This window comes from Ambystoma mexicanum, chromosome 9 (assembly GCF_040938575.1).
Source record: "Ambystoma mexicanum isolate Mex_15411 chromosome 9, UKY_AmexF1_1, whole genome shotgun sequence".
Classification (NCBI taxonomy): Eukaryota; Metazoa; Chordata; class Amphibia; order Caudata; family Ambystomatidae; genus Ambystoma; species Ambystoma mexicanum.
The window spans coordinates 897,392,365-897,419,736 of record NC_090931.1 but is presented as its reverse complement, the minus strand read 5'-3'; the positions used below and the strand labels follow the sequence as shown (position 1 = coordinate 897,419,736).

The 27,372-nt window shown below is 44.5% G+C and overlaps 1 protein-coding gene across 1 annotated transcript in view; it reads right to left on the bottom strand.

Annotated features, from left to right (window-relative positions):
- Positions 1 to 27,372, bottom strand: part of LOC138488752 (aryl hydrocarbon receptor-like) — a 654,410-nt gene that overhangs the window by 33,470 nt on the left and 593,568 nt on the right. The window contains exons 9-10 of the mRNA XM_069616026.1: positions 24,063 to 24,204; positions 20,709 to 22,407 (exon numbers count right to left, since the gene is read on the bottom strand). Coding sequence (XP_069472127.1) covers positions 20,709 to 22,407; positions 24,063 to 24,204 — 1,841 coding nt within the window. The remainder of the gene's footprint in view (positions 1 to 20,708; positions 22,408 to 24,062; positions 24,205 to 27,372) is intronic.

Genomic DNA, 27,372 nt, shown 5'->3' with positions numbered 1-27,372 from the left:
ACTTAGTTGTTGTTATGTCAGTTGTCTTCACATTACAACTGTTATGCTTTCCTTGTGCTACTGCCTCTTTGACAAGTCCGTCCAGGGGGGCATAAGGCACAGGAAGATTTACGCCTTCCAAATCTGTTCTCATCACTTTGTTAAAAACAATATGTTGGTATTTTTTTAAAATTGCTTGCTGTCGAGTTTGAATTTTGTAGCAGGAAGATTCAGTCTTTTAATGAATAGCTTGGTCTTAGCACTGGTGTTATTCTTTGTTTTGGGATCATTTTTTGATAGTCTAGTTTGAGAAAGAGAAGGTAATTTGGAGCTGCGATTGGTGTTTTTAGAAATAATAGTATAAGCGCTTGTGGAGGCTTCTCACTCTCAGACTGAGTCGATCTCGGGCCTTTTTGATGACTAAGGGGCTCGATGTTAAGGCCAGAATCAGGGCATAGCAATTCAACATTAGTATCAGCGACACAGGTGATTTTTTGTAAATTTGCGGAACATTAGTACTGGTAGGTTTATAAACAGGAGATTGTAACTCAGCCACCCATGGGGCAGCACATCATCGACGACCTCTACAGTGACATCCGTAGTGGGAGAGACAATCTCAGGAGCAGGGCAAGATAAGCATTTACACTGTAACTTGGACGTAACTTTATATTGCCATGAAAGAAGTTTTTCAATTTGGGCTGCTTGGTTATTTAGTTTGCCATTGAGCGTATCAAATAGCTTAAGTAGTGTTGTCAGTGATAGCTGCATAGCATTTAGTGCAATTTCCACCAGATTCGAGCCACTTTCTATGGCATTTACCGATGCATCGTCAATTTTGGGGGCCTGAGTGGCAGTAGGTCTTGGAGGAGTTGGTACACAAAATGATACATTAGCACTAGAGTTGCTTGAGCTACTGCTAGAAAACATTACAGGTGATTTAGATAGTTTCTCCGGAAGCAAATGTGGTGAAAAACATGTATTAGATAACTTTAAATCAATTATCGCCACATCAGAGCTCCCCTCAGTAATAGACCCAACATTTACCGTTTGTCCTGAACATCTTTCGAAGGGTCTAATATTTGTACGCTGACTTTCAAAGGGAGTGCAGTTAATGTAGTCATCGGATTGTTCAAACCTTCACTTGGCATTGTTGATGGTGAGACGATGGGCTGCTCTTTACAAAATTTGCATATGCCTGTCAGTTCTTTCGAGCCAGGTTTCGTTAGGTTAGATTTCCGAGAAAACTTTGGAGTAGATGTCTGATTCAGAAAGCATTTACGAGTATTGACAACGACCACCCTAATGGCAGCTGTTTGTTTTTCTGGCATTAAGCCCTTTGGCATGCCAATTTTTAAAGTAGAACACATGATGGAAGTAAAGACGACCCGTCGCACCAGAGGGGTCCACGAGAGTTCATGCCGCCGCAACACTGAGGCGAAGAGGCAAAGAGGGACTTCTCGGGACTTGCTCGGTGCGTGCGCGCAGACGCATGCTTTTATGGCCATGTAGAAATGAAGGTGTGGCTTGCACATTGTTTAGTGGTTAAAGCCAAATATAGGCTATATTGCAACTTCTATGTAAAATACAGAGGAAATGCGTGTCAGATAATGTTTATAGAGTTGTAAGAAATCTCCTTATATACAGTTCATGATGCAATAAATACTGTGGATCAGCCAGCGAGAGGCTCGTCAAAAGCAGGCAAGAGAGTTCCAGGCAAAGAGGGACTTCTCGGGACTTGCTTGGTGCACGCGCGCTGGTGCGCAGATGGATGCTTTTATGGCCACGTAGAAATGAAGGCGTGGCTTGCACATTGTTTGGTGGTTAAAGCCAAATATAGGCTACATTGCAACTTCGTGGATCAGCCAGCGAGGAGCTTGTCAAAAGCAGGCAAGAGTTCTGGGCCTAGAGGGACATCTTGGGACTTGCTCAGTGGGCGCCATTATACATTTTAGTACTCCATGCCTGATCTAATCTTACTTTTTGTAGGCCCACTGTGTGGGATTCTGTTCATCCAAAGTGGGATGTTGTTCAGAGGTGGTGGGGTGGTTGCCCTGTGCGCCACACCCACATGCAGACATGCTTGCATCACCATGCTTAATAAAAGGTGGAACTCGACATGCAAGGGTGCAGAGCGTTGAGCAGGCTCCCACCAACAAGTCTCATGTGTCTCATTGCGTCACCGCCGCAGATCATCATAAGAGCCCCTCTCGATCCCTGGTCACATGGGACGCTGTCAAGAAACCCTGTCTGTCTTCCGGGGCCCTGATCCCTGCCTGACATGGAGGGCCTACCTGCACAACCGTGGTAGGACACTACACCAAATGGCATATTTCATTTACACGCTTGCTACCCTTTTCCTTTTGAAAAAGGAGCATGCATGATTGACATAGATGGATTAATTTTCATAAGAATATTCAAACCTTTAGAAACACTGGAAGTTGCAAAGACATGAATATCAAGTGTGAACGTCATGATGAGTGAACGAAATGAAAGAAGAGCCGAGTTTAGGATTCCTGAAGCATTTTCAGGTTAGAGGAAAATGGATCAGCAATAGCGTGATGCGTCAGATGGATACACCGCTTCCTAAGAAAAGGAGAGCAATAATGAAATAAAACTTCTCTAGCGTTTAAAGATTTGTCGTTGAAAGACAGTAACAACTGTGGAGGCACTGACCTTCCGACAACAGCGACTCAACAGAAAGTTGAAACTCAACCCAGTCATATGAAGCAATACAGCTGCTTCCAATGTTTGAAGAAACAATACATAATAAGGATAACTTTTTGGTTATCTGGAAGATTAAGAGTCCTTTCAACAGGCAATTCTAGCAGTGATTATACAATCCAGTCAACATTAAACATCTGACAAATCACACTTAAGGCACTGAACAAAGTTCTGAATTCATGGTATCTTACTACAGTAGACATCTCCTTTGCATACAGAAACCTCTAGCTAAACAAAAACGTACAGAGAAAGCTGTCCTTCACACTTGGTAAATCTCAGTATACATGCAACCATGCTCCATTTGGTCTTGACAAACCGTGAAAGTGAGTTTAATATTGTTCTTTACAAGAGAAGCTTGAAGAATGGCCACCTCTATCAATGACACATGCTGAATCTCCTTAAAGCTGCTGGCTTCTTAATGTAATGGAAACAAAAGCAAAAGTTTTAAATTAAGGTAGACTGTGTGGGACATCCAATTAACTTTGAAGGATTGAGTCCTCAAAAGAGATGATCGAGGAATAGAAGAGCCTAAACTGTTTCTATTCAAATATTGCTTTATGTTCCTGTTATAGTAGCGTGTAGTTGAAAATACACAAATGACTATGCAGAATTGTCATAGCCTTGGGTACAAAGCCTAAGGAAATATCTACCTTGAATCTAGGGGCAGGCACCTCAATTCGTGGCCTTGCATGAGTTACATAATGTTCCTTCTTTAGACTCCTCAAAAAGGAATTGCCCATTTCACTTGTAAACTAGATGTTCCTTCACATGCTGGCGTTGTCTTGTATAGTAGATGCGATTTCTACAAGGCCATATCCTCTATGTGTAATGCATTGTCACCCGTCTAGAAAGCTAGACCATGGGACTTTTTCACAACCACAAGGGGAATTTCATTTTAGAGATGCCTCATCGAGCAGTACAGTACTTCCTTTGATAAGTGACAGCATCAAGGCAGGGAACTTGTCCAAAAACTCAATAACCTCTTGGTATTTCTTCTTAACAGAAGTATTTTATTCCACTACAAACGTTTTGTGTTAAATATATTTGTATTGAAGGTAAAAGACAGGAAAACTTGGAGTGAGGAGCAAATATTTGTCAAGAAAAGCATCTGACAGTACACCAAGGTTTTACTCTGGAGATTAAAAAAGACAAGTTGCTGAGTTAATCACCACATTCCTTGCAATTCAAACACCAATACATCAAACAAAGTGATTGTTACTGATTCTGAATATACAAGAAAGTCATTAACTGTCAGCAAGCTAAAGGTGCGATTGATCTGACAGTAGTTCAGCAGTGTTCAGGTGTAATAACAGATACAAGAATGACTTGGTTAAAGCAGGGCTAGGAGGTCCAGTGGGAGGCACGGTCGTTGAATTTATTGTAAAGCCAGAAACAAAACTCATAGGATGGATGTGAGGAAAAAGCAGATCTTTAAAATTCTATAAGGTCAAAATAAAATAAACACCTCCTCATTAGTACATTCAACTATTGGAACCATGCAATGGATTGTCCTGACCTCATTTTGCATTATGATGTTACAACACACCTATGACAAAATATTTCAGCTCACCTAGAGTACAGTGTGACTTCTGACATCTGGAGAACATGGAAATGGCAGCGGTACGCAATATAAATCAACTTAACGTAAAATAACACAACACAATATCTAAAAAAGTATGGAACATCTTCCACACATTGAGCCCTTATACAAAAAAATGGAATGGTTGCACTGAAATGTGATCCTCAAATGTCTTCTTAGGTTCAGTGACATGGCGAGACAGAGCAGCTAAATATATGCTTACGGCAATGTATCCTTTCACACATTGGTTTAAATAGAAAAATATATACTGCTGAAGCAGTTGCATTATTTGTAACTGAGTATATCTTTTCTGGATATGGTTTTTGGCTGAACGGGGTTCACATATTGTTAGCGCTACGATTTTTCATGCGTGAACAATATAATGGGTCCAACGGAATCTTCACTTTCCTTGCATTCACACAGGTGTTTTGGATGAGTTAAAGTATAGTGCACATATTGATAGAAATGTGAATTAAAGGCAAAGACCATTGGAATTGAAATCTCTGTTCCTGCTAATGGCCATTCATGTCACTTCGGTCCAAATTATCCAACTATCAACTTCGAATTCAGTGATTGGTCAAACAATATTTTACATCTACACATGCTATACAAGGTACAAGAATGCAATTTACTGCAGCAAACACACCTGGAAATATGCCATATTTGCAATACCACTTACCATTTTAACCACTTAACCCCTCCAAGACTTAATTCCTACTGCTGAGCAATAACACTGAACACCCAGACATCCACACCTGGCCCTCTGCTATGCACCTCAAGGACGTCACACCTGAGCTGGCCACCTGTGCCAAGTTCCTTGGGTTCGACATCAACAGACATCTCTCCTTCAAACAGCTCATAGCAAGGAAGACACAAACAGCTTGGTACCAACTTTCTCTCCTGTGAACACTCAAGCCCTTGATCTCAGAAAACAACTTCAGATCTGCTGTCCAATCCATGGTTCTCTCCCACCTGGATGGTGGCAATGCTGTTTCGAAAGGTCTTTCAGCAACTACCCTGGCTCCCATGAGATGTGTCCTGCCTGCTGCAACAGGACTCATCAACGGACTCTGCAAATTCAACCACATCACTCCGACCCTCATCAAACTGCACTGGCTCCCATTGCAATCCCCTATCATTTACAAATCCTGCTGCATCATATACAAGATTGTCACCCTGAAAACCCCTATCTAGCTCACTGAGAAACTCAGTATCTCTGGAGGTCGACAATCCACCAGAAGTATAGACTTGCAGCCTTTAACTCTGCTGTTGCAGGAAAGGAAATAAAAAAAGAAGACAGGCCTTCTCTGTCTATGCCCCAAGACTAACCTCCTCCCCATCATATTCGACTTGCCCCCTCGCTTATACAGTTTAAGAAGGGGCTCAAGACCTCTCTCTTCAAGAAATGGATCCTCCCTAACACCTAGGCCCATACACTGTCCACTCCCCACCTTACCTGGAACTGGGTGATCTGATCCTCACTGTTGCCTCCCCATGTCATTGTTGACTACAGCCCTCCATCCCCTGCTTGACGCTACTCACTTGTTTATATACTCCCTAACCTTATTCTTCCCCCTGTGATTGTAAAGTGTTCCGTTGCCGCCTGAAGCTGGGTCCGCACTCAATAAATACCCTAATGAAAATAGTGATAATAACCATTTGTGACAAGCGCTTGCACAAAGAAATCCCCAAGCTCTCAGTGTGCCAATACTTATTATAAAAATACCCAACTGCCATTCCCATCACAACTGGTTAGTTCTTTTTAAACAAAAGCCAAACCTAATCATATCCATTTCGACTTAAAAGCTTCCCTAGCCAGCAAACGCCCCCTCCCCCCAAACAAAGTGAATCCATCAAGATTGGCCTAATCAATACTCAAGAAACAATTACACCCTTGCGGTAGATGTCAGGATTGGAGAGTTGACCCTGTCCTTTCATTCTTTGTGGCACATGGATATATGCAACTCTTCTCAGAAGGCACAATTCAACATCTGACCTAAACCAACAGGCAAGTAAGGTGGGCCTGAAGCGAGAGCTCTTAGATGAAAAAGAACCTGGCAGACAAAAACGCCAGTTCAGAGAAGCCTTTCGTCCACGATCACAGGACCATGCTAGCAGAGTTCCATCAAGACGCCATAGCAGCACTGCCATGGAGGGGTGTCAGTACTCACCGTACATGAAGGAAGTCTGAAAGCTGCATGATGGATTGGGAATTATCCCAGGCATTTCTGTAGAAGCAAGCAAATAGGATAAACAACAGCGACTATTTCTAAAATGGTTCACCCACCTGCAATGTCACAATGCAGACCCAAGACACCAACTCAAATGCCACTCTATGTTAAACACCCTAACCACTATTTCCTGCACTGCAACCAATCTGATGATTAGGAACGCCTCTTTGGAACAAGGCCTGCAGACCTGCTGTAGACTGCCACCAGGCTGGTCTCAACACTGTGTGCCACTATGCTGACATCAAGACCTAATGAAACAGGGTTTTCATGTCCTACGTATCATTGAATACTGGGTCACTTTTAATGTACTGGCGAACTTAAACCGATTTCACCATGATACCAGACCAACTTCAGGAACAAACAGGGTACAGAATGTTAGGAAAGATTTCCCCAAGGTGCAATTTTGCCTCCATTTATGGACCCCCCAAACCTCTTGCTTTTGTTTGACTTACCTAACTACAGAAGGAGCCAAGTATCCTGCAAGAAAAGAGTAGACCTGTGGAACTGCCGGAAACGTGCTAGAAGGTTTGGCACCCTGACCCTGATTTTGTATTGATCACAGAAGGCCTGCAAGGGCGTTTCAACCCTTTGGAGTAGTGGTACCAACTACTCTTGGCACCTCCTGCTTACCCTCAAAAAGAGATGCTTCGGAGGTGTTCCTGAGCCATCCAGCGAACTGACCATTTCGAACCTGGGGTATCATATAGGAGTGCCGCCGTCCCGAGTTGACACTCAAGACTTTGGCAATCGCTAACTTCTGGTCTTATACCCTCTCCCGCTGCTGGGTTGTGATTTATGAGAGTGCACCACACGCAAGCCTTTGCGGTCCCTGTGTCGCCCTGCTGAGGTGACAGTCATTGTAGGGGCCTTGGATACCTGCCCCCTGTGCCCTGAGACGTGCTGCACTGGAAGTGTCTTCCTTTGTTCATCGAGAGCTGAGAAAAGGCTACTGTCCCACCACGGACGATCGCCCCGTCTCGCAGCCGCTGAGAGCCAGATCAACGTGTAACTGCAGGGGTTGAACCTATAAGTGACCTGGCCTAGACTGGCAAAGTTTGGCCCAGACTGTGTCGAGGGTTGGTGAGTACTTGCATCACTTACCAGTGGCATGCTGGCACAGCCATTGTTCTTTACGCACGAGAATTCCTGAAAAGATACTCACTTTAGCTGGGCTAGCCTGCGCTCCCTTGCTACTCCTGAAACTCAAAAATCGCTCTACCTGCAAGGGTAGACCCTCCTTGATTAATAGGACACTGTTCTTCATCGCCTCAAGGCCCTTCCTGAACTGCTAAAGCTCCCTGAAGAGGACCCGCTTTCACTTTTACGCACGACCATGCGTTGTTAACGCACTGCTGTACTTTTGAGCATACGGCTCCCTACTTCGTAGGGCTGGACTGCATAAGTATGGAACATCTTCCACACATTGAGCCCTTCTACAAAAGAAAGGAATGGTTGCACTGAAAAGTGATCCTCAAATGGTCTTCTTAGGTTCAGTGACATGGCGAGACAGAGCAGCTAAATATATGCTTACGGCAATGTATCCTTTCACAAAAGGGTTTAAATAGAAAAATATATACTGCTGAAGCAGTTGCATTATTTTTAACCGAGTATATCTTTTCTGGACATGGCTTGTGGCTGAACGGGGTACATATTTTGTTAGCGCCATGATTTCTCACGTGTGAACAACATGATGGGTCCAATGGAATCTTCACATTCCTTGCATTCACACAGGGGTTTTGGATGAGTTAAAGTACACTGCAAATATTGATAGAAATTTGAATTACAGGCAAAGACAATTTGATTCAGAATCTCTGTTCCTGCTAATGGCCATTCATGTCACTCTGGACCAAATGATCCAACTATCAACTTTGAATTCAGTGATTGGTCAAACAATGATTTTTCATCTGCACATGCTATACAAGGTACAAGAATGCAACATACTGCAGCAAACACACCTGGAAATATGCCATATCTGCAATACCATTTATCATTTTAACCACTTACCCCCTCCAAGACTGAATTCCGACTGCTGTCCAATAACACCGAACACCCAGACATCCAGATCTGGCCCTCTGCTATGCACCTCAAGGGCTTCACACCCGAGCTGGCCACCTGTGCCAAGTTCCTTGGGTTCGACATCGACAGACACCTCTCCTTTAAACAGCTCATAGCAAGGAAGACACAAACAGCTTGGTACCAACTTTCTCTTCTGTGAAAAACCAAGCCATTGATCTCAGAAAACAATTTCAGATCTGCTGTCCAATCCATGGTTCTCTCCCACCTGGATGGTGGCAATGCTGTTTCGAAAGGTCTTTCAGCAACTACCCTGGCTCCCCTGAGATGTGTCCTGCATGCTGCAACAGGACTCATCAAAGGACTCTGCAAATTCGACCTCATCACACGACCCTCACCGAACTGCACTGGCTCCCATTGCAAGCCCCTATCATTTTCAAATCCTGCTGCATCATATGCAAGACTGTCACCCTGAAGACCCCTACCTACCTGACTGAAAAACACAGCATCTCCGGAGGCCTATGAGCCACCAGAAGGGGAAAAAAAACAGAAGACCGGCCTTCTCTGTCTATGCCCCAAGACTAACCTCCTCCCCGCCACATCCGACTCGCCCCCTCGCTTATACTGATCAAGACGGAGGTCAAGACCTTCCTCTTCAAGGAATGGCTCCTCCCTAACATCTAGGCCCAGATACCGTCCACTCCCCACCTTACCTGAGACTGGGTGATCTGATCCTCACTTTTTTCTCCCCATGTCATTATTGACTACAGCCCTCCATTCCCTGCTTGACGCTACTCACTTGTTTCTATACTCCCTAACCGTGTTCTTCCCCCAGTGATTTTAAAGTGTTCTGTTGCCGCCTGAAGCTGGGTCCGTACTCAATAAATACCCTAATGAAAATAATGATAATAACCATTTGTGACAAGCGCTTGCACAAAGAAATCCCCAAGCTCTCAGTGTGCCAATACTTATTATAAAAATACCTAACTGCCATTCCCATCTCAACTGGTTAGTTCTTTTCATCCAAAAGCCAAACCTAATCATCTCCATTTCGACTTAAAAGCTACCATAGCCAGCAAACTCCCCCTCCCCCCAAACAAAGTGAATCATCATGTTCCATCAAGATTGGCCTAATCAATACTCAAGAAACGATTATACACATGCCGTAGATGTCAGGATTGGAGAGTTGACCCTGTCCTTTGATTCTTTGTGGCACATGGATATGTGCAACTCTTCTCAGAAGGCACTATTCAACATCTGACCTAAACCAACAGGGAAGTAAGGTGGCCCTGAAGCGGGACCTCTTAGATGAAAAAGAACCTGGAAGTCAAAAACTCCAGTTCACAGAAGCCTTTCGTCCACGATCACAGGACCATGCTAGCAGAGTTCCATAAAGACGCCATAGCAGCACTGCCATGGAGGGGTGTCAGTACTCACCGGACATGAAGGAAGTCTGAAAGCTGCATGATGGATTGGGAATTATCCCAGGCATTTCTGTAGAAGCAAGCAATTAGGATAAACAACAGTGACTATTTCTAAAATGGTTCACCCACCTGCAATGTCACAATGCAGGCCCAAGACACCATCTCAAATGACACTCCATGATAAACACCCGAACCGCTATTTCCTGCACTGCAACAAAACTGATGATCATGAACGCCTCTTTGGAACAAGGCCTGCAGACCTGCTGTAGACTGCCACCAGGCTGGTCTCAACATTGTGTGCCAATATGCTGATGTCAAGACCTAATGAAACAGGTTTTCATGTCCTATGTATCATTGAATGTATCATTGAATACTGGGTCACTTTTAATGTACTGGCGAACTTAAAAAAAACGATTTCACCATGATACCAGACCAACTTCAGGAACAAACAGGTACAGAATGTTAGGAAAGATTTCCCCTAGGTGCAATTTTGCCTCCATTTATGGAACCCCCAAACTTTTTGCTTTTGTTTGACTTACCTAACTACAGACGGAGCCAAGTATCCTGAAAGGAAAGAGTAGACCTGTGGAACTGCCGGAGATGTGCTGGAAGGTTTGGCACCCTGACCCTGCTGTTGTACTGTTGGACCCCTGCTTTTGTATTGATCACAGAAGGCCTGCAAGGGCGTTTCGAACCTTTGGAGTTGTGGGACCAACTACTCTCGCCACTTCCTGCTTACCCTCGAAAAAAGACGCTTCGGAAGTGTTCCTGAGCCATCCAGAGAACTGACCAGCTCGAACCCGGGTTATTATATAGGAGTGCAGCTGTCCCGAATTGACACTCAAGACTTTGGGAATCGCTAACCTGTGGTCCTATACCCTCACCCGCTGCTGGGTCACAATTTATGAGAGTGCACCACACGCAAGCCTTTGCAGTCCCTGTGTCACCCTGCTGTGGTGACAGTCTTTGTAGGGGCCTTGCATACCTGCCACCCTGTGCCTTGAGACGTGCTGCACTGGAACTGACTTCCTTTCTTCATCGAGAGTTGAGAAAAGGCTACTGTCCCACCACGGACGATCGTCCCGTCTCGCAGCCCCTGAGAGCCGGAGCCAGGTGTAACTGCAGGGGTTGAACCTACAAGTGACCTGGCCTAGACTGGCAAAGTTTGGCCCGGACTGTGTCGAGGGTCGGTGAGTACTTGCATCACTTACCAGTGGCATGCTGGCACAGCCATTGTTCTTTACGCACGAGAATCCCTGAAAAGATACTCACCTTAGCTGGGCTAGCCTGTGCTACCTAGCTATTCCTGAAACTCGAAAATCACTTTACCTGCCAGGGTAGACCCTCCTTGAATAATAGGACACTGTTCTTCATCGCCTGAAGGCCCTTCCTGAACTGCTAAAGCTCCCTGAAGAGGACCCGCTTTCACTTTTACGCACGACCATGCGTTGTTAACGCACTGCTGTACTTTTGAGCATAAGGCTCCCCACTTCGTAGGGCTGGAATGCATAAGTTAGGGATCGACTCGGAAGAACTGAAGAACTGCGTAATGCGATATTTGGATTAAATTACCTCTTCTTTTGCAGGTTGCGGTTGTGTTCTACGTATTATCCACATTAGGTGAAATGCTTTTGTATCTATGGTAAATAGTGTAAGGCGTGTGTGGTAACTATAATTATTACTGTGGTTTATTCGTGTTTAGTTATAAGGCTTATAATAAATGTATTTTTGATATACACTTGTCTAAATTGAGTTTTACTGTGTGTGCTCATTGTGGGCTTCCGATCACTCGCTCCCCTCCTGAGACTTAGTCTTGACCTCCTGCCATGCTACCGTAGATTGGTCTGGTTTGTCCAGAAGGTTCCCCTGTTCCACTAAACTAGGGTGGCCTCCTAAACTTCTGCCCGCCAAGTCAGAGTTTAGAAATCCATCTTAACACAGAAGCAGTGATGTGTCAGTAATATATCGGTATGATCTAACATGCAATCAAAACACTGCTCCAGTTTTCACTGCTTCACACCCCTATGTTGACGAAGCTCCACTAGCCCAACTCATCATTCATCTGTTCATTGCCACAATGTAAACTAGGATATAGTTATATATTACTCAATACATGTCACAAACCTACTCGTACACACGCAAGTCATATCACAAACAAACTACTGATTGGGAAGTGCAACCTCTTGGTGGACGGATTTAAAAGTAGAAACAAAAACAATCCTCTGTAGTAATCGACAATCTGACCACAAATCCATTTGCGACACACAGAGCAATTAATACCCTGGACATTGTAAAACAACTTTACTGCTCCGAAATTAGGACCATGAAAACATGACAAGAATGAAGAACACAGCCAACATGTGACTTCTGAAACTTCCAATGCCTCCAATGCCAATACTGTCCATGGAAAAGATGCCATTTTGGCAGAAATCTTAGAACATTCAATGCAATTAGTAATTACTCCTCTGCCACCCACCCAAACCACCAATCCAGAGCACAATGGAAAATACTCTGCCCAAAGCTCTTCAGGCCGCCCTCAGTGCTGCAGAACGCAACACCAGCACAGACACCCGCAAACCCAAACTGAAAACAAACCGCCACCAGGCTATTCACAACATAACAAGCTACCATAATGATCATGACTCAACACAGTGTATTGGCTTGTGGTTTTGTCTTGATTTGATTACTGCTGCGTACGTTGCACTGCAGAACCACAAAAGGAGCTCTAAAGACTCCAGATAATCCAAAACTCAAGCAGTTTGAATATGTTTGAACCCTGACCAGACCATATTAGCCCAGCCCTAAATGAGATGAACTAGCTCCTAGTGGAGACAATAATCAAGAATATGATCTTATGCTTCACCAGCAGAGCCGTCTTGAGATTGGACCATGATTTATCCAAAAGTTGGATCCCATGACATCACCAGCTGCAAACTAAGTTCATGCAGCACAATCCTCCAGGTCCAGACCAGACTTAGCACTATCACAGATTAACATGCAGTTAGTATGGCTTATTTTTAACCTGCAATTGAAAAAGCTAAAAGAAACAAATACCTGTATTTGTAATATGATTGACAGCACTGTAAAGAGTAGGCCCTTTAGTGCATTCCCTTTTATATGTATACGACAAATGATGGACAAATCAAGCTAAAGCAATCCAGAAGGCAAGCGGGAAGGGGTATGACAACACTGTTGAAAGCTTTTGACCATATTCATTGAACATTTTCTTCACGATGTGGGGGAAAAGACAACATTTACCCAATTGGCCTGGGTCTGTACCATCCAGTCAGACCCAGAGGTATAATAATGCTTGCTCTTCAACTGGCAGACATCTTACACGTTTCAATGAGAAAAGGAACTTGCGGGACCACTATTTGAACAAGCTGGACACATCAAAAGAAGATCCAGACAAACAACATGATTATTATTGGACTAATGGACAATGATATTTTGCTTTTCTAGGTGTGTGGGCAATAATTGAAAAAGGGTCAATTTCTTCGGATCACTGTGACTATGTATGTGTGTGTTGGGGAGAGGGAGTCCATGTATTCACTTCTGAAATAGTTCCCTTGTCATATGTATTTTTTTCCAGAATGTTCTAGTTTTGTTCGGTTTTGTGATTAAGTCGAGGAGAAAAGGGCGTTTTATTGCCCAGAAATGTCAACTTTGTACATTGATGCCCTAATTGGAATCTGAACAAAGAAGTGGTTTGGGCTTTGTGGCTTTTAAGGACATCCTATTAAGAAGATTAAGAACATCTTTAAAAAGATGTTCCAACGTATGGGATATTCAGAAATATTAGGTTTATTTTATTTAATTAACCACAAGTACATCTACATACAATAAAAGATTACATATTATAAAAGGGGCTCTATGTGATTTCATCCTTACACATTTCAGAGAGATAAGTTGCTTTGTGGTAGATCTCATGGTGGGTTTTGTATTTTTTCCCCTTGATTGGGGAGACCCTCCCAAGCACCAACGCCTGCCTAATCCTTCTGCCTCCCTTTCCCATTACTCCAACCCCATGGCCCCCTAGATATACGTATCGACCCCCATGCCCATGGTGAAGTAACCTATCACTTTGCAATTTGTAAGATGATACCACGGTATGCATTGCAAATGGGTAAATCCTTCTCTGTGAAGCATGCCAATGAGAATTGACACTGAGAAGTTGCGATTCCATTTAGTTAATTCCGTTATAAGTTTCATTTTTACAACATTTATATTGGCAGTGCGCTTAAAAGGAAGTTGTGGGGTAAAAGTATAGAAGAAACTGGCCGCCCATGAGGGATTGTTGAAAATGTTGGTAATGCTCTCACATGTCGGGGAAGAAGTTAGTCAAATAAATCCCTTGCTCCTGACAACGGGGACTAAGGCTTGGGGGAGTGGGAGTCAAAGGTAGATCCAAATCCCAGCGTGCAATGTATGGTACATTTAAGACAAAAGTGAATGCAGTCATGTGATTTTCAAGTCTATTTCTGAAATTCGAGACATGTGAAATGTGCAGAAAAAATGAACTTTTTCTCTTTTGTTTAAAACACGGCTCATTTTTTTAAAAACTTCTTTTTTTATTAGTGGTCACAGCAGATACAATAGCACTTTCTCAACATCACTTCTAGCAAAACATACATTGACACATCTTATAGTTACAGTGATAGTATAGGTTACATAGTAGTATCGCTGTCCGAAAGCATTTCACATAGGTACACCCTGAAAGGGCCCCAGATGTCTTTTGGTCGGGTTGTGCCTGGTTGGGTCAGGACATATTGCTCCTCACATTCATTAACATGCGTTAATTCCCTCAAAAAAGTGTTCATGCTTGGCGGCTTGGACTTCTTTCAGGCCTGTAGTATATACATCTTCGCGACAGCACATGAAACATTAAATAATCGTCTCGTTTTTTCAGAACATTTACCAATATCCCAGAATAAGTACTTTTGAGGAATCAAATGTGCGGGTATCTGCGTGATCTCTGCAAGCACTCCAGCCACCATCTCCCAGAACCGCACCAAAGCAGGGCATTCCCAGTACATATGAAAAGGTCCTGCCTGTGGGGAGCCACATTTGGGGCAATCGCTTGAGCCATCTGGTACAAATTTGCCTATTTTAGCTGGCGTGTACTGCAGTCTAGTCAGGATTTTGAACGGGATCAGGAGAAGGCCTGCATTGAGTGACACCTTTTTTGTAAGTGCGCAGTATCTTTCCCATTTCTCATCAGGAATAAGCGTCTGCATGTCTGATTCCCATTTTTCCTCAACTCGATTTGTCGTGGGGGTGTGGGCTTGCACCGACACATACAGCTTGGAGATTCCCAGCCCTCCTTTAGTCATGACCAGTTGCAGACATGGGGGTTGGAGGGGCTCATCAGGAAATAGTGGCCACCGCACCTGGAATGCAGACCTCTTCCGATAATATTGAAGTGTCTGGAGCGGCCCTCCACCCATAGCTCTCGTAAAGTCTGCCAGAGACGCAAATTTCCCATCTTAAAACATGTCCCCCACCTTCATTTCTCCGTTAGGGTCCCAGGTTTCCCGCATATCTGCATCAAACGTGGGGGGGATGTTTGGGAAAACATGGCTCATTTTGACGCTCTTTACAGTAAAATCCAAACAGTTCGAAATCCTTTTAAGATATGTTAAATCCCCTGTAGAATGTTTTAAAATATGTTACCTGAACTATAGCAAGATGCATAGTCTGGCATTGCTTTTTACATCAGACTCAATCTAATGTGATCAGAAAATATATCATTCATTAGTACCGGCGAGAGTCAACCAGAATGCAAAGAGCATTCTGATTGGCCTTCGCCGGGGAATTACCATGCCGGGAATCCCTTGCACGCACTATGTGCCTTTTGTTCCCGGCGGGGCCCCTTAGCCAATGAAGAGGCTCGAAACGGGGCAATCCCTTCTCCAAGCCTCCCCATGGCTGGAGGCTGCCTTAGTTTCCTGCCAGGAACGCAGGTACGTTTTTTTTCCTCCACCCCCATCCCCTACAAACTATCCCCGCCCTCCCAACCACACTTACCTTCTTTTTTCTTCTTTTCTCCGGAGCAAATGCGCTGGGAACACTTCTGTTTCTAGAGCGTCCACTCCCGATGGCCGCGATGGAAAGGGAAAACAGACTACGTTTTCCCTTTCCTAGTGGCCATTTTATTAGAGTTTTTTTTCTGTTTTGAAAAAAATGCGGCAGCGTTTTGGAGCAGAAAAAAATCCTATTAGTGCCACGTTCTAACGGGCCGGGGTACTAATGGCTATAAGCCCCTCGACAGCGGCCCAAAACCGCCAACTTTAATGCCCCCGGGGCAACTACGGGCCTCGGGGGTATTACCTGGGGCGGTATTGGCCGCTGTCTCTGGGCTTATTGCCACAACATATCCTTTCAACAGGAGAATAAAACATGTGTGCTTCGAATTCAGAAAGTAGAATGAATGTCAAACTATTTGTTATCACATTGGCAGAGGGTGCCTTGGATGGTTTGGATTGGCACCGATGTGGGAGAGGTTACATCCGAGGGTTGCCATAGGGACCATGTAAATATGGCTCCCGATTTACTGATGCTCTCTACATTCAGCGAATCAGCTGCCGGCAAGTGTGTAGCCGGCCCCCAACCTGAAGGCCCACATATCCAGGCCCTGTCTGCTCCTTGCTTCGTCCTATTCTTTCCAGTGTCCAGAAGTAAAAGGGTTGCTTCTCCTCTGGTCTGCCAACATGCACTCAGCTTTTTTCCGTGGATCCCGCTCTTCACTGCCATCGCCTTGTGTCAGGCATGGATGCTGGTGAGTGGCTCTGCATATGCAGTGCTCTGTTGTGGTATGCTCCGCTGCTCTGCTCATGACCATTCCCTGCCCAAGAACGGCCTTCTACGGCATGACTTTTAATGTTTTTCTAATGGCCGCCCTCATCCTCGTCACCAGAGTGCCTCTGAGGGTTGCCATAGGGACCATGTAAACCTGGCTCCCGATTGGCTGATGCTCTCTACATATGGCGAATCAGCTGCCTGCAGGCCAGAAGCCGGACCCCAACCTGAAGGCCAACACATCAAGGCCCTGCCTGCTCCCTGTCCGCTGCCTGGTCAATGGCGTATAAAAACCCTCACACCACACATGCAGATTTGTAGCTGAAGGGTATGTCCACTCGCTATCTCACTGATTAATGCGGCATCTATCTCTTTTCTTTCTGGGAAAGTCAGCGCCCGCTACTATATTTACACCACTCTGTCCAATCTAATCTGCATGACCTCTGACCCACCTATTACTGTGATCTTTCACAGCTCTGCACTAAACATACAATGACACACTTTTTCTACTTGCAACTGCCTATCGTGCCCCAATGCAGCCGTGTGCTGCACGTTCTCTACATTACTGCAACTGCCTATTGTGACCCATGCAGCCTTGTGCTGCACATGCACTCTACATAACTGCAACTGCCTATTGTGACAAATGCAGCCTCGCGCTGCACATGTACTCTACATAACTGCAACTGCCTATTGCGACCCATGCAGCCTCGCACTGCACACATACTTTACTTGATATTACTGCAACTGCCTATTGTGACACATGCAGCCTTGCGCTGCACACATACTTTACTTGATATTACTGCAACTGCCTTTTGTGACTCATACAGCTTTCCGCTGCACATGTACTTTACTTCACATTATTAGATTAGGTCTTTTATATTGTAAATTCGACCTGAACAATAAGGGACCTTGCCTATTTCTCACTACATGTTCTGATGTAGCCGCCCTGAAACTTGAGGTCAGGGTTCTCCATTTCATGCTCCTGGACCACCAGTATGTTCTGTTTCTCAGCCTCGGCTGCCTGTCTCCATGGAGCCTCTCGAGCAGGTACGAACTACTTGGTCGCCACATATTCATCAATCCTTCTTTTTCCCCAGTGCATCTGTTGTGACTAAATCCCTGGCCTTATTTCGGGGTAAACAGGGTCTGGGGATTTTCCAGAGCCAGTGGATGATGACCTCAGGGATGTTATGAGGAGGATCCCCTGATACTCCTAAATTAGCCACTAACCCTGGGCAGGAGATAGTCACAGGTCACCTAAAAATACTACCGGCCATTTAAGGGCCATGCCAAAGAGCTGCAACCTTGCCCAGGACATGCACACCTTCCCCACGCTTGGCTCTGCGAGCTACTGAGGTGGACCTTCCTATAAATTATACTAACAACTCGAAAACATTCACAACAGCCACCATTGGTCCAGCTGCAGACACGGCTGCGCTGTGATAAATAGCCCCTAGAGGGCAGTTGTGAATTCACACAAAGAATATAACATGTGGACCCGCTTTTTAAAGTCGCAACCCAGCTACTGATCTAGAGCAGCAACATACACAACAGCTGAGGAAGGGGCGGCATCTTACAAGAATTAGTCACACACCTGAACTAATAATTATAACCATGTGAAGGCCCTTACACCCAGACCATTCCAAGGCAGGAGCTGCTAAATTATAAAAAGGGTGTTCCAGGAAGGAGAGATGTGGGTGTTTGAAGAGGAAGGTTGTGGTGGCAGTTTTGAGCAATATGGTGGTTCAGGAAGGAGTCTGCCAGAGGAATATGGAGATAGAAAGGGAAGAGCAGAAGTGGCTGGAGTCAAGAGGGGGAAAAATACAGCAGGAGATGGGAGGAGGGAGACCGTAGGAAATTGAAGAAGGGGCACATCAGGAGGTGGAGGGAGGCACACATCAGTAGGTGATAAGAGGAGGAAGTCATCAGGAGGTGGAAGGAAGAAGAGAGCAGTAGGTAGTAGGAGGAGGAAGATAGGGGTGATAGGACAAAAACATCATTAGGTATTAGAAAGAGGAATACATCTGGTGGTCTAAGGTTGAAGCAATCAGGAGATGATAGGAGGAAGACTAGCAGGTGGAAGGAGGAAGACATAAGAGGTGATAGAAGAAGGCAGATATCTGGAGGTGATAAGAGGAGGACATCTGGAGGAGACTGGGCAACCAGAGAAAACACCAGGTGGTAGCTAGCAGTAGCAAGAAGGCAAGAGAGGGATCGCTTAGCCAAGGCAGGGGATAGGGCTGAGGCCACAATCAGAATGGATTAAACCCATGGCTAGAAGAGGAATGTGACATTGAGGAGGGTCAGGTTCAAAGGATAAGTTAAGATGTTGTGCAGAGGCATAGAATCAGGTAACTCTCATGGGGCAGGAATAGGGCCCTTTTTATAATCCTCTGCGGAAACCTGGGCAGCCAACTCCATTTGCTTCCCTCATAAAGTGGTGGAGAAACTCGACCTCTTTCAAAAACGTGTAGCAGAAGCACTGCAATATCAACAGGACCTGCACGGAGAGAGGAGGTGCTACTATCTCAGCATCAAGAGGAGACAAACCAGAGGAACGTGAGAGGGACAACCTCTGAGAATAAGAGTCGGGTGGTGCCCCGAAATCTTGGTCACTTTATTAGGGGGCTTTTAAGAGTGTGAACATTTTATTTGAACTAGAACTTTAGGACTGCAACAGAGTGCTTTGGGAAGAGAGCGAGAGAGAGCAAGTCCTGTATGGGATTAGATTCCAATGGAGTCAGAAAGGATTTTTGAAAAGCTATGGGGAAATGAAGATGGGCCTGCCCAAGACAATCCTAGGGGAGGGACATTCGGTTGGTGTACTGACCAAAACAAAGTTATTATTTTTATTTATTTATAAAACGGATATTTTTGCATTTGTCGCAAAGTTTACTGAGAATGAAACATCTTAGAACCATACAGCTGTTGATCTGTGTCCATGCTAGGACACTGTGTACTTTAAAACAGCTTGCAGTATGATTTCCACAGTCACAAAGAGGTTTGTATTAGATGTGTGTTGACTAGGGCGCAGACCTCAGCTGTGGTGCTGCAGCTCCGCTTCAAAAGCACCAATGGACACCCTGGAAAGCCACATTTGTAACTCAACCAAGCACATCTACTTCAGATGATTAGACCCTGTGAGAAGGCATTTCAGGATGGAGGAAGGGGATAGGGCAGAGACCGTACACATTTATGGAAATTGCTCTTTGTGCATGGATGAAGCAGGGTGCTCACAATGGGCATAATAGAGCAGGACCCAATCCTCTCAGTATGGTCTCACCGGGGTAGTCAACTGATTCCAGTGATTTAACCTTTACACATCCGCTATCATACTTGAAATCATTTACTCTTGGATTAAATGTATGTAGCAGCTATGCTCCATTCCTGATGCAGGCTGAATATGTTTGTCTTTTTTTAACATCTTCTACATGCTATAATTTGACAGTTTGAAGCAAATAAACACTCCCAAATTCTGTCTATCCATCACATATTATGATAATTTGGCACATACGTTGTGTACTTGTTGTCCCCTTGTACAAGTCCTACTCATGATATCCCCCATGATTTGCCTCAATGAACCCTGTTCTCACACCATCATCAGGCCACCATTCCTCAGCATTTGTTGCATCAATGATCAATGTTTTTTTAAAGGATTAAATTGAAAAACTCTAGGACATTCTTGCCACCCATCTATATCTGCTCACCGATCTGGTCTTTTTAATATCTTCTCTAGGTTAATGTATTTGGTTCTGTGGCATCATCTCTCCTCTGCTCTGCTATCCTCTCATATGCTCTACCCTTCTTGCATATTCTCCTTTCCTCTAATCTTGTCTCTTTCCTTTGTTGTACCTGATACAGTGATTAGGAGCACTCTGGGTGTGGGATAGGTACATGATGAGAATAACATATTCCAATGAATTATCACATTTCCTGACACCGCTGAGAAAGCTCAGACCTTACCTTGTAAACAAGGCTCTCCATTAACTGAGATGAAGACCCCCCGTACGGGCTCACAGTAGTCTCCAGATGGTTTTCTATATCCACTAAATGTTCCAGTGTTGACGTTTTAAATGAGCACTGGGTGTCAAGGGGTATTGGAAGAGGCTGTGTAACAGAAATAAGTGGATATGACGGAGGCGCACACCCTGTTAATTGGGTTCTGCATTCAGGGATACCCGCAGTGTCCACAACTTCCATATTAGACAACCCATTCAGATAAAAGTGAATAGTTGAAACTTCTGCACTGTGTGTCTGAGCTGAACGCAGTTGTGATTTGAAGCTCAGTCCATTCTGGTCAACGGATGCACCTTTCCATGATGAGAGCCCAGGTATGTGCTCAGGGACATCATGCAAATAACTTGGTAACAGGCTGCTTTCAAGGACTATTGGATTGCTGTGACTGTAATTGCACAGCCCATTAGTCAATGCGTTCTGGCTGTTCTTCTGTTGCAGCTGTCCCCATTGACTTAACTGAGCCTCTGTTATTTCAGTCTGGCACTGATGTGGTAGTTGTAGCCGCGAATGAGCCGATTGGAAAGACTGATGAGCAGATTGGAATTTGTCCTGTTTCTGGTGGTTTTGGTAAGGAATTTCAGATGACAGTTTATGATTTGATGCTGATACGCTCATTCCATTACACCTGATCCACTGTGAAACCTCTGGCTGGCCACCTTTGGAGTGGTTTGCCATGTTTAGGGTGAGTCCCTCTATTAATTCTGCCTCTTGTGTCCATGAGGCAGAGGGTCTGTGTTGTGCAACATAGTCACTGAATCTGTTCAAGCCCGGAAATGATGGAGATTGAGAAGTGGGCCGCATCTGATTGCCAAAATGGCCGTTTTGCTGCTTATGTGTTATGCTGTACTGCTGCATCTGCTGCGGCAGCTGCAATATCAACTGAGGCTGCATTTGATCAAGAGGCTGTGGGTAATACTGGGTGTGCTCCACCTGCATTTCTGTCCTGTTTGATGTCTCTACATTACTGACTGGTGCATAGACCTGCTGGTCCCCAGCATTTTCCTGATTGTGCCCATTCACAAGGGAACTGTGCACATAAGATAAGATTTCATTGTTGGTTAAAAGGACGTTCAGGGACGGGGCGCTTTCAGGATCAGTCTCCACGGTCATCAGTCTTTCGTCCAACAGGAGCAACTCCAGGTCCTCTGCATTAAGCCCCAGGCTCTCCAACGCAGTGAACAAGTCGTTGTTGCTGCAGTTATCTTCACTGTCAATTGATAGTGAGTCCAAGGTGCTCAAAAGCGGGTCTTCCGGGGCTAATCCTGAAAGCTCAGGTTTCAGCCCATTCCCAGAGGGTGGTGCCACATTGCAGCCCTCTTTTGTGCTTGTCCAACCGGGATCACTGAGGTGGGAGAGGTTGCTGCTGAAGGAAGGTTTCGGAGTTGCTGCTGGGAGTGAGACATATACGGACTCGTCCTGTCTCATCATTGCTCCCAATAAAGATTTGGGGTCCACACATTCTCTGTGGGTTCTTGATCCTTTGCTCTGAGTGCTCTTCCTGGCTTTGCTTTTTCCTTTGCTCTGGAAGGGATCCGGCAACCCCAGGATTGGGTTGGAGATCTGGTAGAGTAGAGCTTCTCCAGTGGCAAAGGTAAAAGGAAGGTGCATGGACCGGTTTCTCAGGTGCTCTCCTCCTTCCTCCTCCCTGCACAGAAAAAAACAGGTTTTAATGTCCAGCAACAACCAGGAAAACTATTCCTCCCATCACTTTGGTCATTCAACTTATGGATGTGGTAAACCTTAACCGATCAACGTGCACAACCTTTCTGGCGTCACATGCTTAGAACACTCCCTGCATCAGCCCATGTTTTAGAACCACAAAGTAATGCTTCACAACAGCATGAGGTGGAAAAATAAGCGCCAAAAATTAAGATCTCCAAAAATTGAACGTGACCTATCAAAGCAGTAGAAACTTCTTCTGAAACATAGAGCTTTAGAAGGACAAGATCTATAGCCATTTCATTGCAAAAAGAGTTTATTACACCAATTGTCTTGAATTAGAGCCACTGGCTACAGCTTTCTCTGTAGTATCTTGCCCTTTGCAGAAACTCACTGGCTCATTCCATTGCTCTTGGAATTGCTTTGGTAAAGAGCTTTCCGGGAATGCGGGTGGGCTCTTTCTTTAAATTCTGTGCTCTCTCAACACACAGCAGAGATGCTTTACATATTCACCGCATGCGGGTGGCGATTGACCATGGAACCTGGGATTCTTGGGGATTGCCATACACATGCACTGACTCTGTGGTGATCCCAGTCATTCGCATGCATGGCAGTGCCCATTGTTCCGATGGCATCCACCACTGCAACAAAGGCCACTGCCATTCATGCCACTGACTCAGACAAACTGTGCCTTGTTCTTGCAGGTGCAGGAAAACTGGGTACGATCAATCAGAATCATGACTGGTGATTGAACACCATTACCAGGGGCAGGGACTGCTGCTTCTCTGAGGAAACTATGTCCATGCCACAAGGCACTAGAATGAACAAATGCATGGGAAATATTTGCCAAGTAAGATGTTCTCTGTACACTGCGCCTCCAGAATGGGCCTGTTGGTGTTCACCAGACTGCAATGTTATGATGGCATTCCAATTGTACTGAAGCCCCCCCCCCCTAATGAAAGTGTGAGGTCTGGAGAACATCACTAGAAGAGCCACAGATTGGTTGAACCGTGATGTGACCCTATTAAGCAAATTAGGATTAGTCGTCAGGAGAAATCATTACAGGGCATTGTGCAGAGAGAACCAGTGAATAACTGAGTGAACCGCTTTCTCAAAGTAAATGCAATAATAATCAGAATTGAAAGGGGCACTTCAGAAGGCCCAGGTCAGTGGTCGTACAGAGATGTATCATGAATACACACAGGCCAGTGGTCAATGCTGCATATTATGTGAATCCAGCAGGACTAATGTGTACAATTTTTACAACAGTGTACTCAGATAGTGTTCGGTGAGTGCCCTCCATTACAGTATTATAAAAAATACAGTCCAAGGGAAATAGATCCCTTCTCAGGCGTAGGTGATGAGTGCGATCAGACACAGTCCGATGGAGTGGAGATCTATCGCCCAGGCAAGACTGACCAGCGTGATATCCATTGCCTGCCCTGTATTCTAAGCAAGTACTGTTGATATTATCATCATATTGGCATATTCTCCTCTGGTATTTGAGAAGCACGTTTTGAATATGTAGCTTCTCTGGAAATACTGTCCCCCAGCTGGATGCTGCATCGGCAGACCTCCTGTACTGGGGTGCTGATTTTAATATAAAAAGAAATTAAGGAAAGAAACCCGCTGTCGACTTACACAAGAGGCCGTTGCGTGGCGATGATGTAGTCGGGCTTCCCATTTTTGTACACGAGCCGGGCATTAGCCTGCACCCATTTCCATTGGTTCTCCTTCGTAAGCAGGCGAAATACAGTCAGTCCACTTTCACCTGTCTTCATCACTAAAAGAAAGGATCAAGAATAAAGAGATTGGAAGGGAACTGAACATACAGAGATTAATGTAATGCTATCCTTGCTTGCTTTTCCCTTTAAGTCTCATATATAGGGACAAGACTATGGGCCTCATTAAACGGAATGCGGTAAGGGTTTACCGGTACCGGTAAGGGCACCGGTACTGGTAAACCCTTACCGCCTTACTACGAGGTCCCTTTGCCGGACCCGACCTCAACGGCTGTTTTTAGCAGCCGTTAAGGAACGGGCCCGCAAAGGGACCTTGGTGCTAATTACGGTACCGCAATTTGCGGTACCGTAATTAGCTCCTTCCCCATTCCCATTGAGCCCTATGGGGGCAGAAATGGGAATGGGGAAGTGCCTTGGTGAATGGGGAATTACCGCCCCCGCTCACCTTGGAGTAGGGCGGTAATTCCGCCATCCACCAAGGCGGACACGGTAAAATACCGGCGGCAACAAACAGTGTAATGAGGCCCATGAGTGGCTTGTTTCTTCCAAGCACAATACATACAAGGAATTGAGGGCCAAACTAACCTGTTATTAACAGACATGCTACGATAGAGATATCGCGGATACAAGCCACAAACAATTTCAAGTTGTATTACCAAATATATGCACAAAGAATAAAAGGCCAGACAGCATTCGAACGAGAAGGACCATTATCTACACAGCGCCAAAAGGTTGCGCAAAGACCAAGACATGCCCCATCTGAATGAGCGGAAATTAACATATTTTCTACATTGACCTCATTAACTTCGGACACATGGCGCATTTCCTTCTCGCACGTTGAAAAGCCCATTTTAAAAAATCACGGGAATTCAAAAACATGCTGCGAAAAGGATGGACAAAAGTGCTGCCGGCGCACATCTGCTGACACGATTTGCTTCGGTGCATCACCCTCCAGAAAGCCATCGTACCATAATCTTTGAAGGGGGCTACTGAGAGCAGTGTCATGTTAACTACAGTCACAACTCCATTGGCGATACGATTCCAGCATACGATCCATCTTTGGCATTTTGCATATTAATGGCTACTTATATAAGCTTCTCGCTTTGTATCTCCTGATGAAGACGTTCTTTACTACACACACTACGTCGAAACCGGTTGAGTTCATTCTTTTAGGGATGTGATCTACATAACACTTCTCCTCACAGATCCGCCCTTGTGATAAATTGTTTTTAATGAATTCTATTTCTGTTTGTTTAATATATTTGTAAACATTAAAATAATCAAATGGGATGTGATGAATGTTTGTCCCACTCCCAATTGGCAAATAATGTTAATTAATTTAGTTATCTTTTTAGCCATTGTTGGTTGGTTGAATGTCACTATGTATGATGTATGGTTTGGATGCTGCACTATGAATGTTTGTTGAGATGGATGTATTTTAGTCACAGTTATTTTTCATCTATGCTGGTGTGTTACGTGATTTATTGATGCTCTATAAAGTAGAATGCCATTAATTGACTTGTTCAAATTTTTGTATCATGATAAATAAAATAATTTGATACTTTTGTAAGTAATAGTGTTTTGCTCTCTGGATATCTTTTCAGTTTCTCGTAAAAGGCCAGACAAGCCTGCTTTTTCCAGGCATTCCATTGAATGCAGAAGTCAACCAATCTTTTCCATTTTAGAAATGCTACAATGCAGAAACCTAAAGATAAATACGACTGCCACTGAGAAAATTGCCTTACGGTTAAGGGATTCTGAGTCAAAACAAACCTACCATTTTCAGTAGTGCTACCATACAGATCCAAGGGACCTATGGCCCAACTTGTAGGGCATACTACCATGCAAATTTGGGAAACCTGCGACATACAGTACCCAGCTTATTGATGTTAGCCATGCTAACATAAAGACAGAGAGGGCCAAGCCTACAACTTGTCTTGGTATGAGGTGCTGGGCCAGGATAGCACAAAGAAGAAACAATGGCTTCCTAGTGCCAACTCTTGCTCTCCTGTGTATATAGGAAGGTGACATATTTATGAGAATCAAACTGTATCTCTCTATCTACATGGAAGCCCCTACCTGCCAATGGTTCAACAGTGATGTCAAACAGCAACAGTAACAGGGACAACACTGCTGCGTGCCACTGCACATCTTAATCTCCTCCAATATCACCCTGATGGTATGAACCGTGGCCACAAGTTTGGTATGCAACAATGCACCCTAGAAAGCAAGCACTGCTCTATCCTCACTCTGCTAATAACTCCAAAGAGGAATTGCCAGTCAAGAGAATGAATTGTCTTCTCTGTGGCAACAGCTTACCTGGAGCAACATGGAGAAGCAGTGCTGTAGAGTAATCCTGATAGGCCAAGGAGGACAAGATTTGGTATCAATCGATTAGGTTTTACAAATATTGTATTCCCTAAATTTATAAAGAGTAAAGGGTGATACTATGAGCTCAACTTTTCCACGAATATGGTGGTCTGGGAAGAACACTAGAATACGCCCGGGCGCCTTGTTTCTTACCACTTCCACAGTGGAGAACGAAACGCATTCATACACTTTAGCTGGACTGCTCTTCACAGGTGACAAATAATGTGTATGTCTCTCCGAACACATAAGCCTGAATAGAGATAAGTGTTATCAACACACTTACTCTCAAGAGTGTGGGCTGTGTTTCTTCGCATGGTTCAAAACAACAAGAACAATTCCTGCCTTGCCAACAATAATAGGTTTCTTCAAGTGTTTCTGAAAATCCATTTAATGACAAATATGTCGACACACTAGTAGTGTACATAAGTGGGGTAGCACATGCAACATATGTTCGTGCTTCTCTAGAACAACATGGACTTGTCCAATGAGACCAAACCAAAATGAAATGTACACATACTTGAGTATTGAAAACATAGTGTCAAACATAACTCAGTATACATCAATGAATATTAAAGACACCTCATTACAGGTCGGGCGGTCCGGACTTAACAGTGGCGGTAAACCCGCCGCCACTGTTAATTCCAGACTGCCCGATCCCGAGTCCTGCAGGCGGGAGGTGATCTACATTCATAGAAATATCAACAATTGTTGGTGAGCATAGTTTAAATCAAACGTTTATATCCCATAAGTAGTAACTTCTAGATTTCAATTGCTCAGTTACATAACTTCAAGGGATAGGAATCCTAGTCCATTATAATTTGTTTTAGTGCGCATCCTTG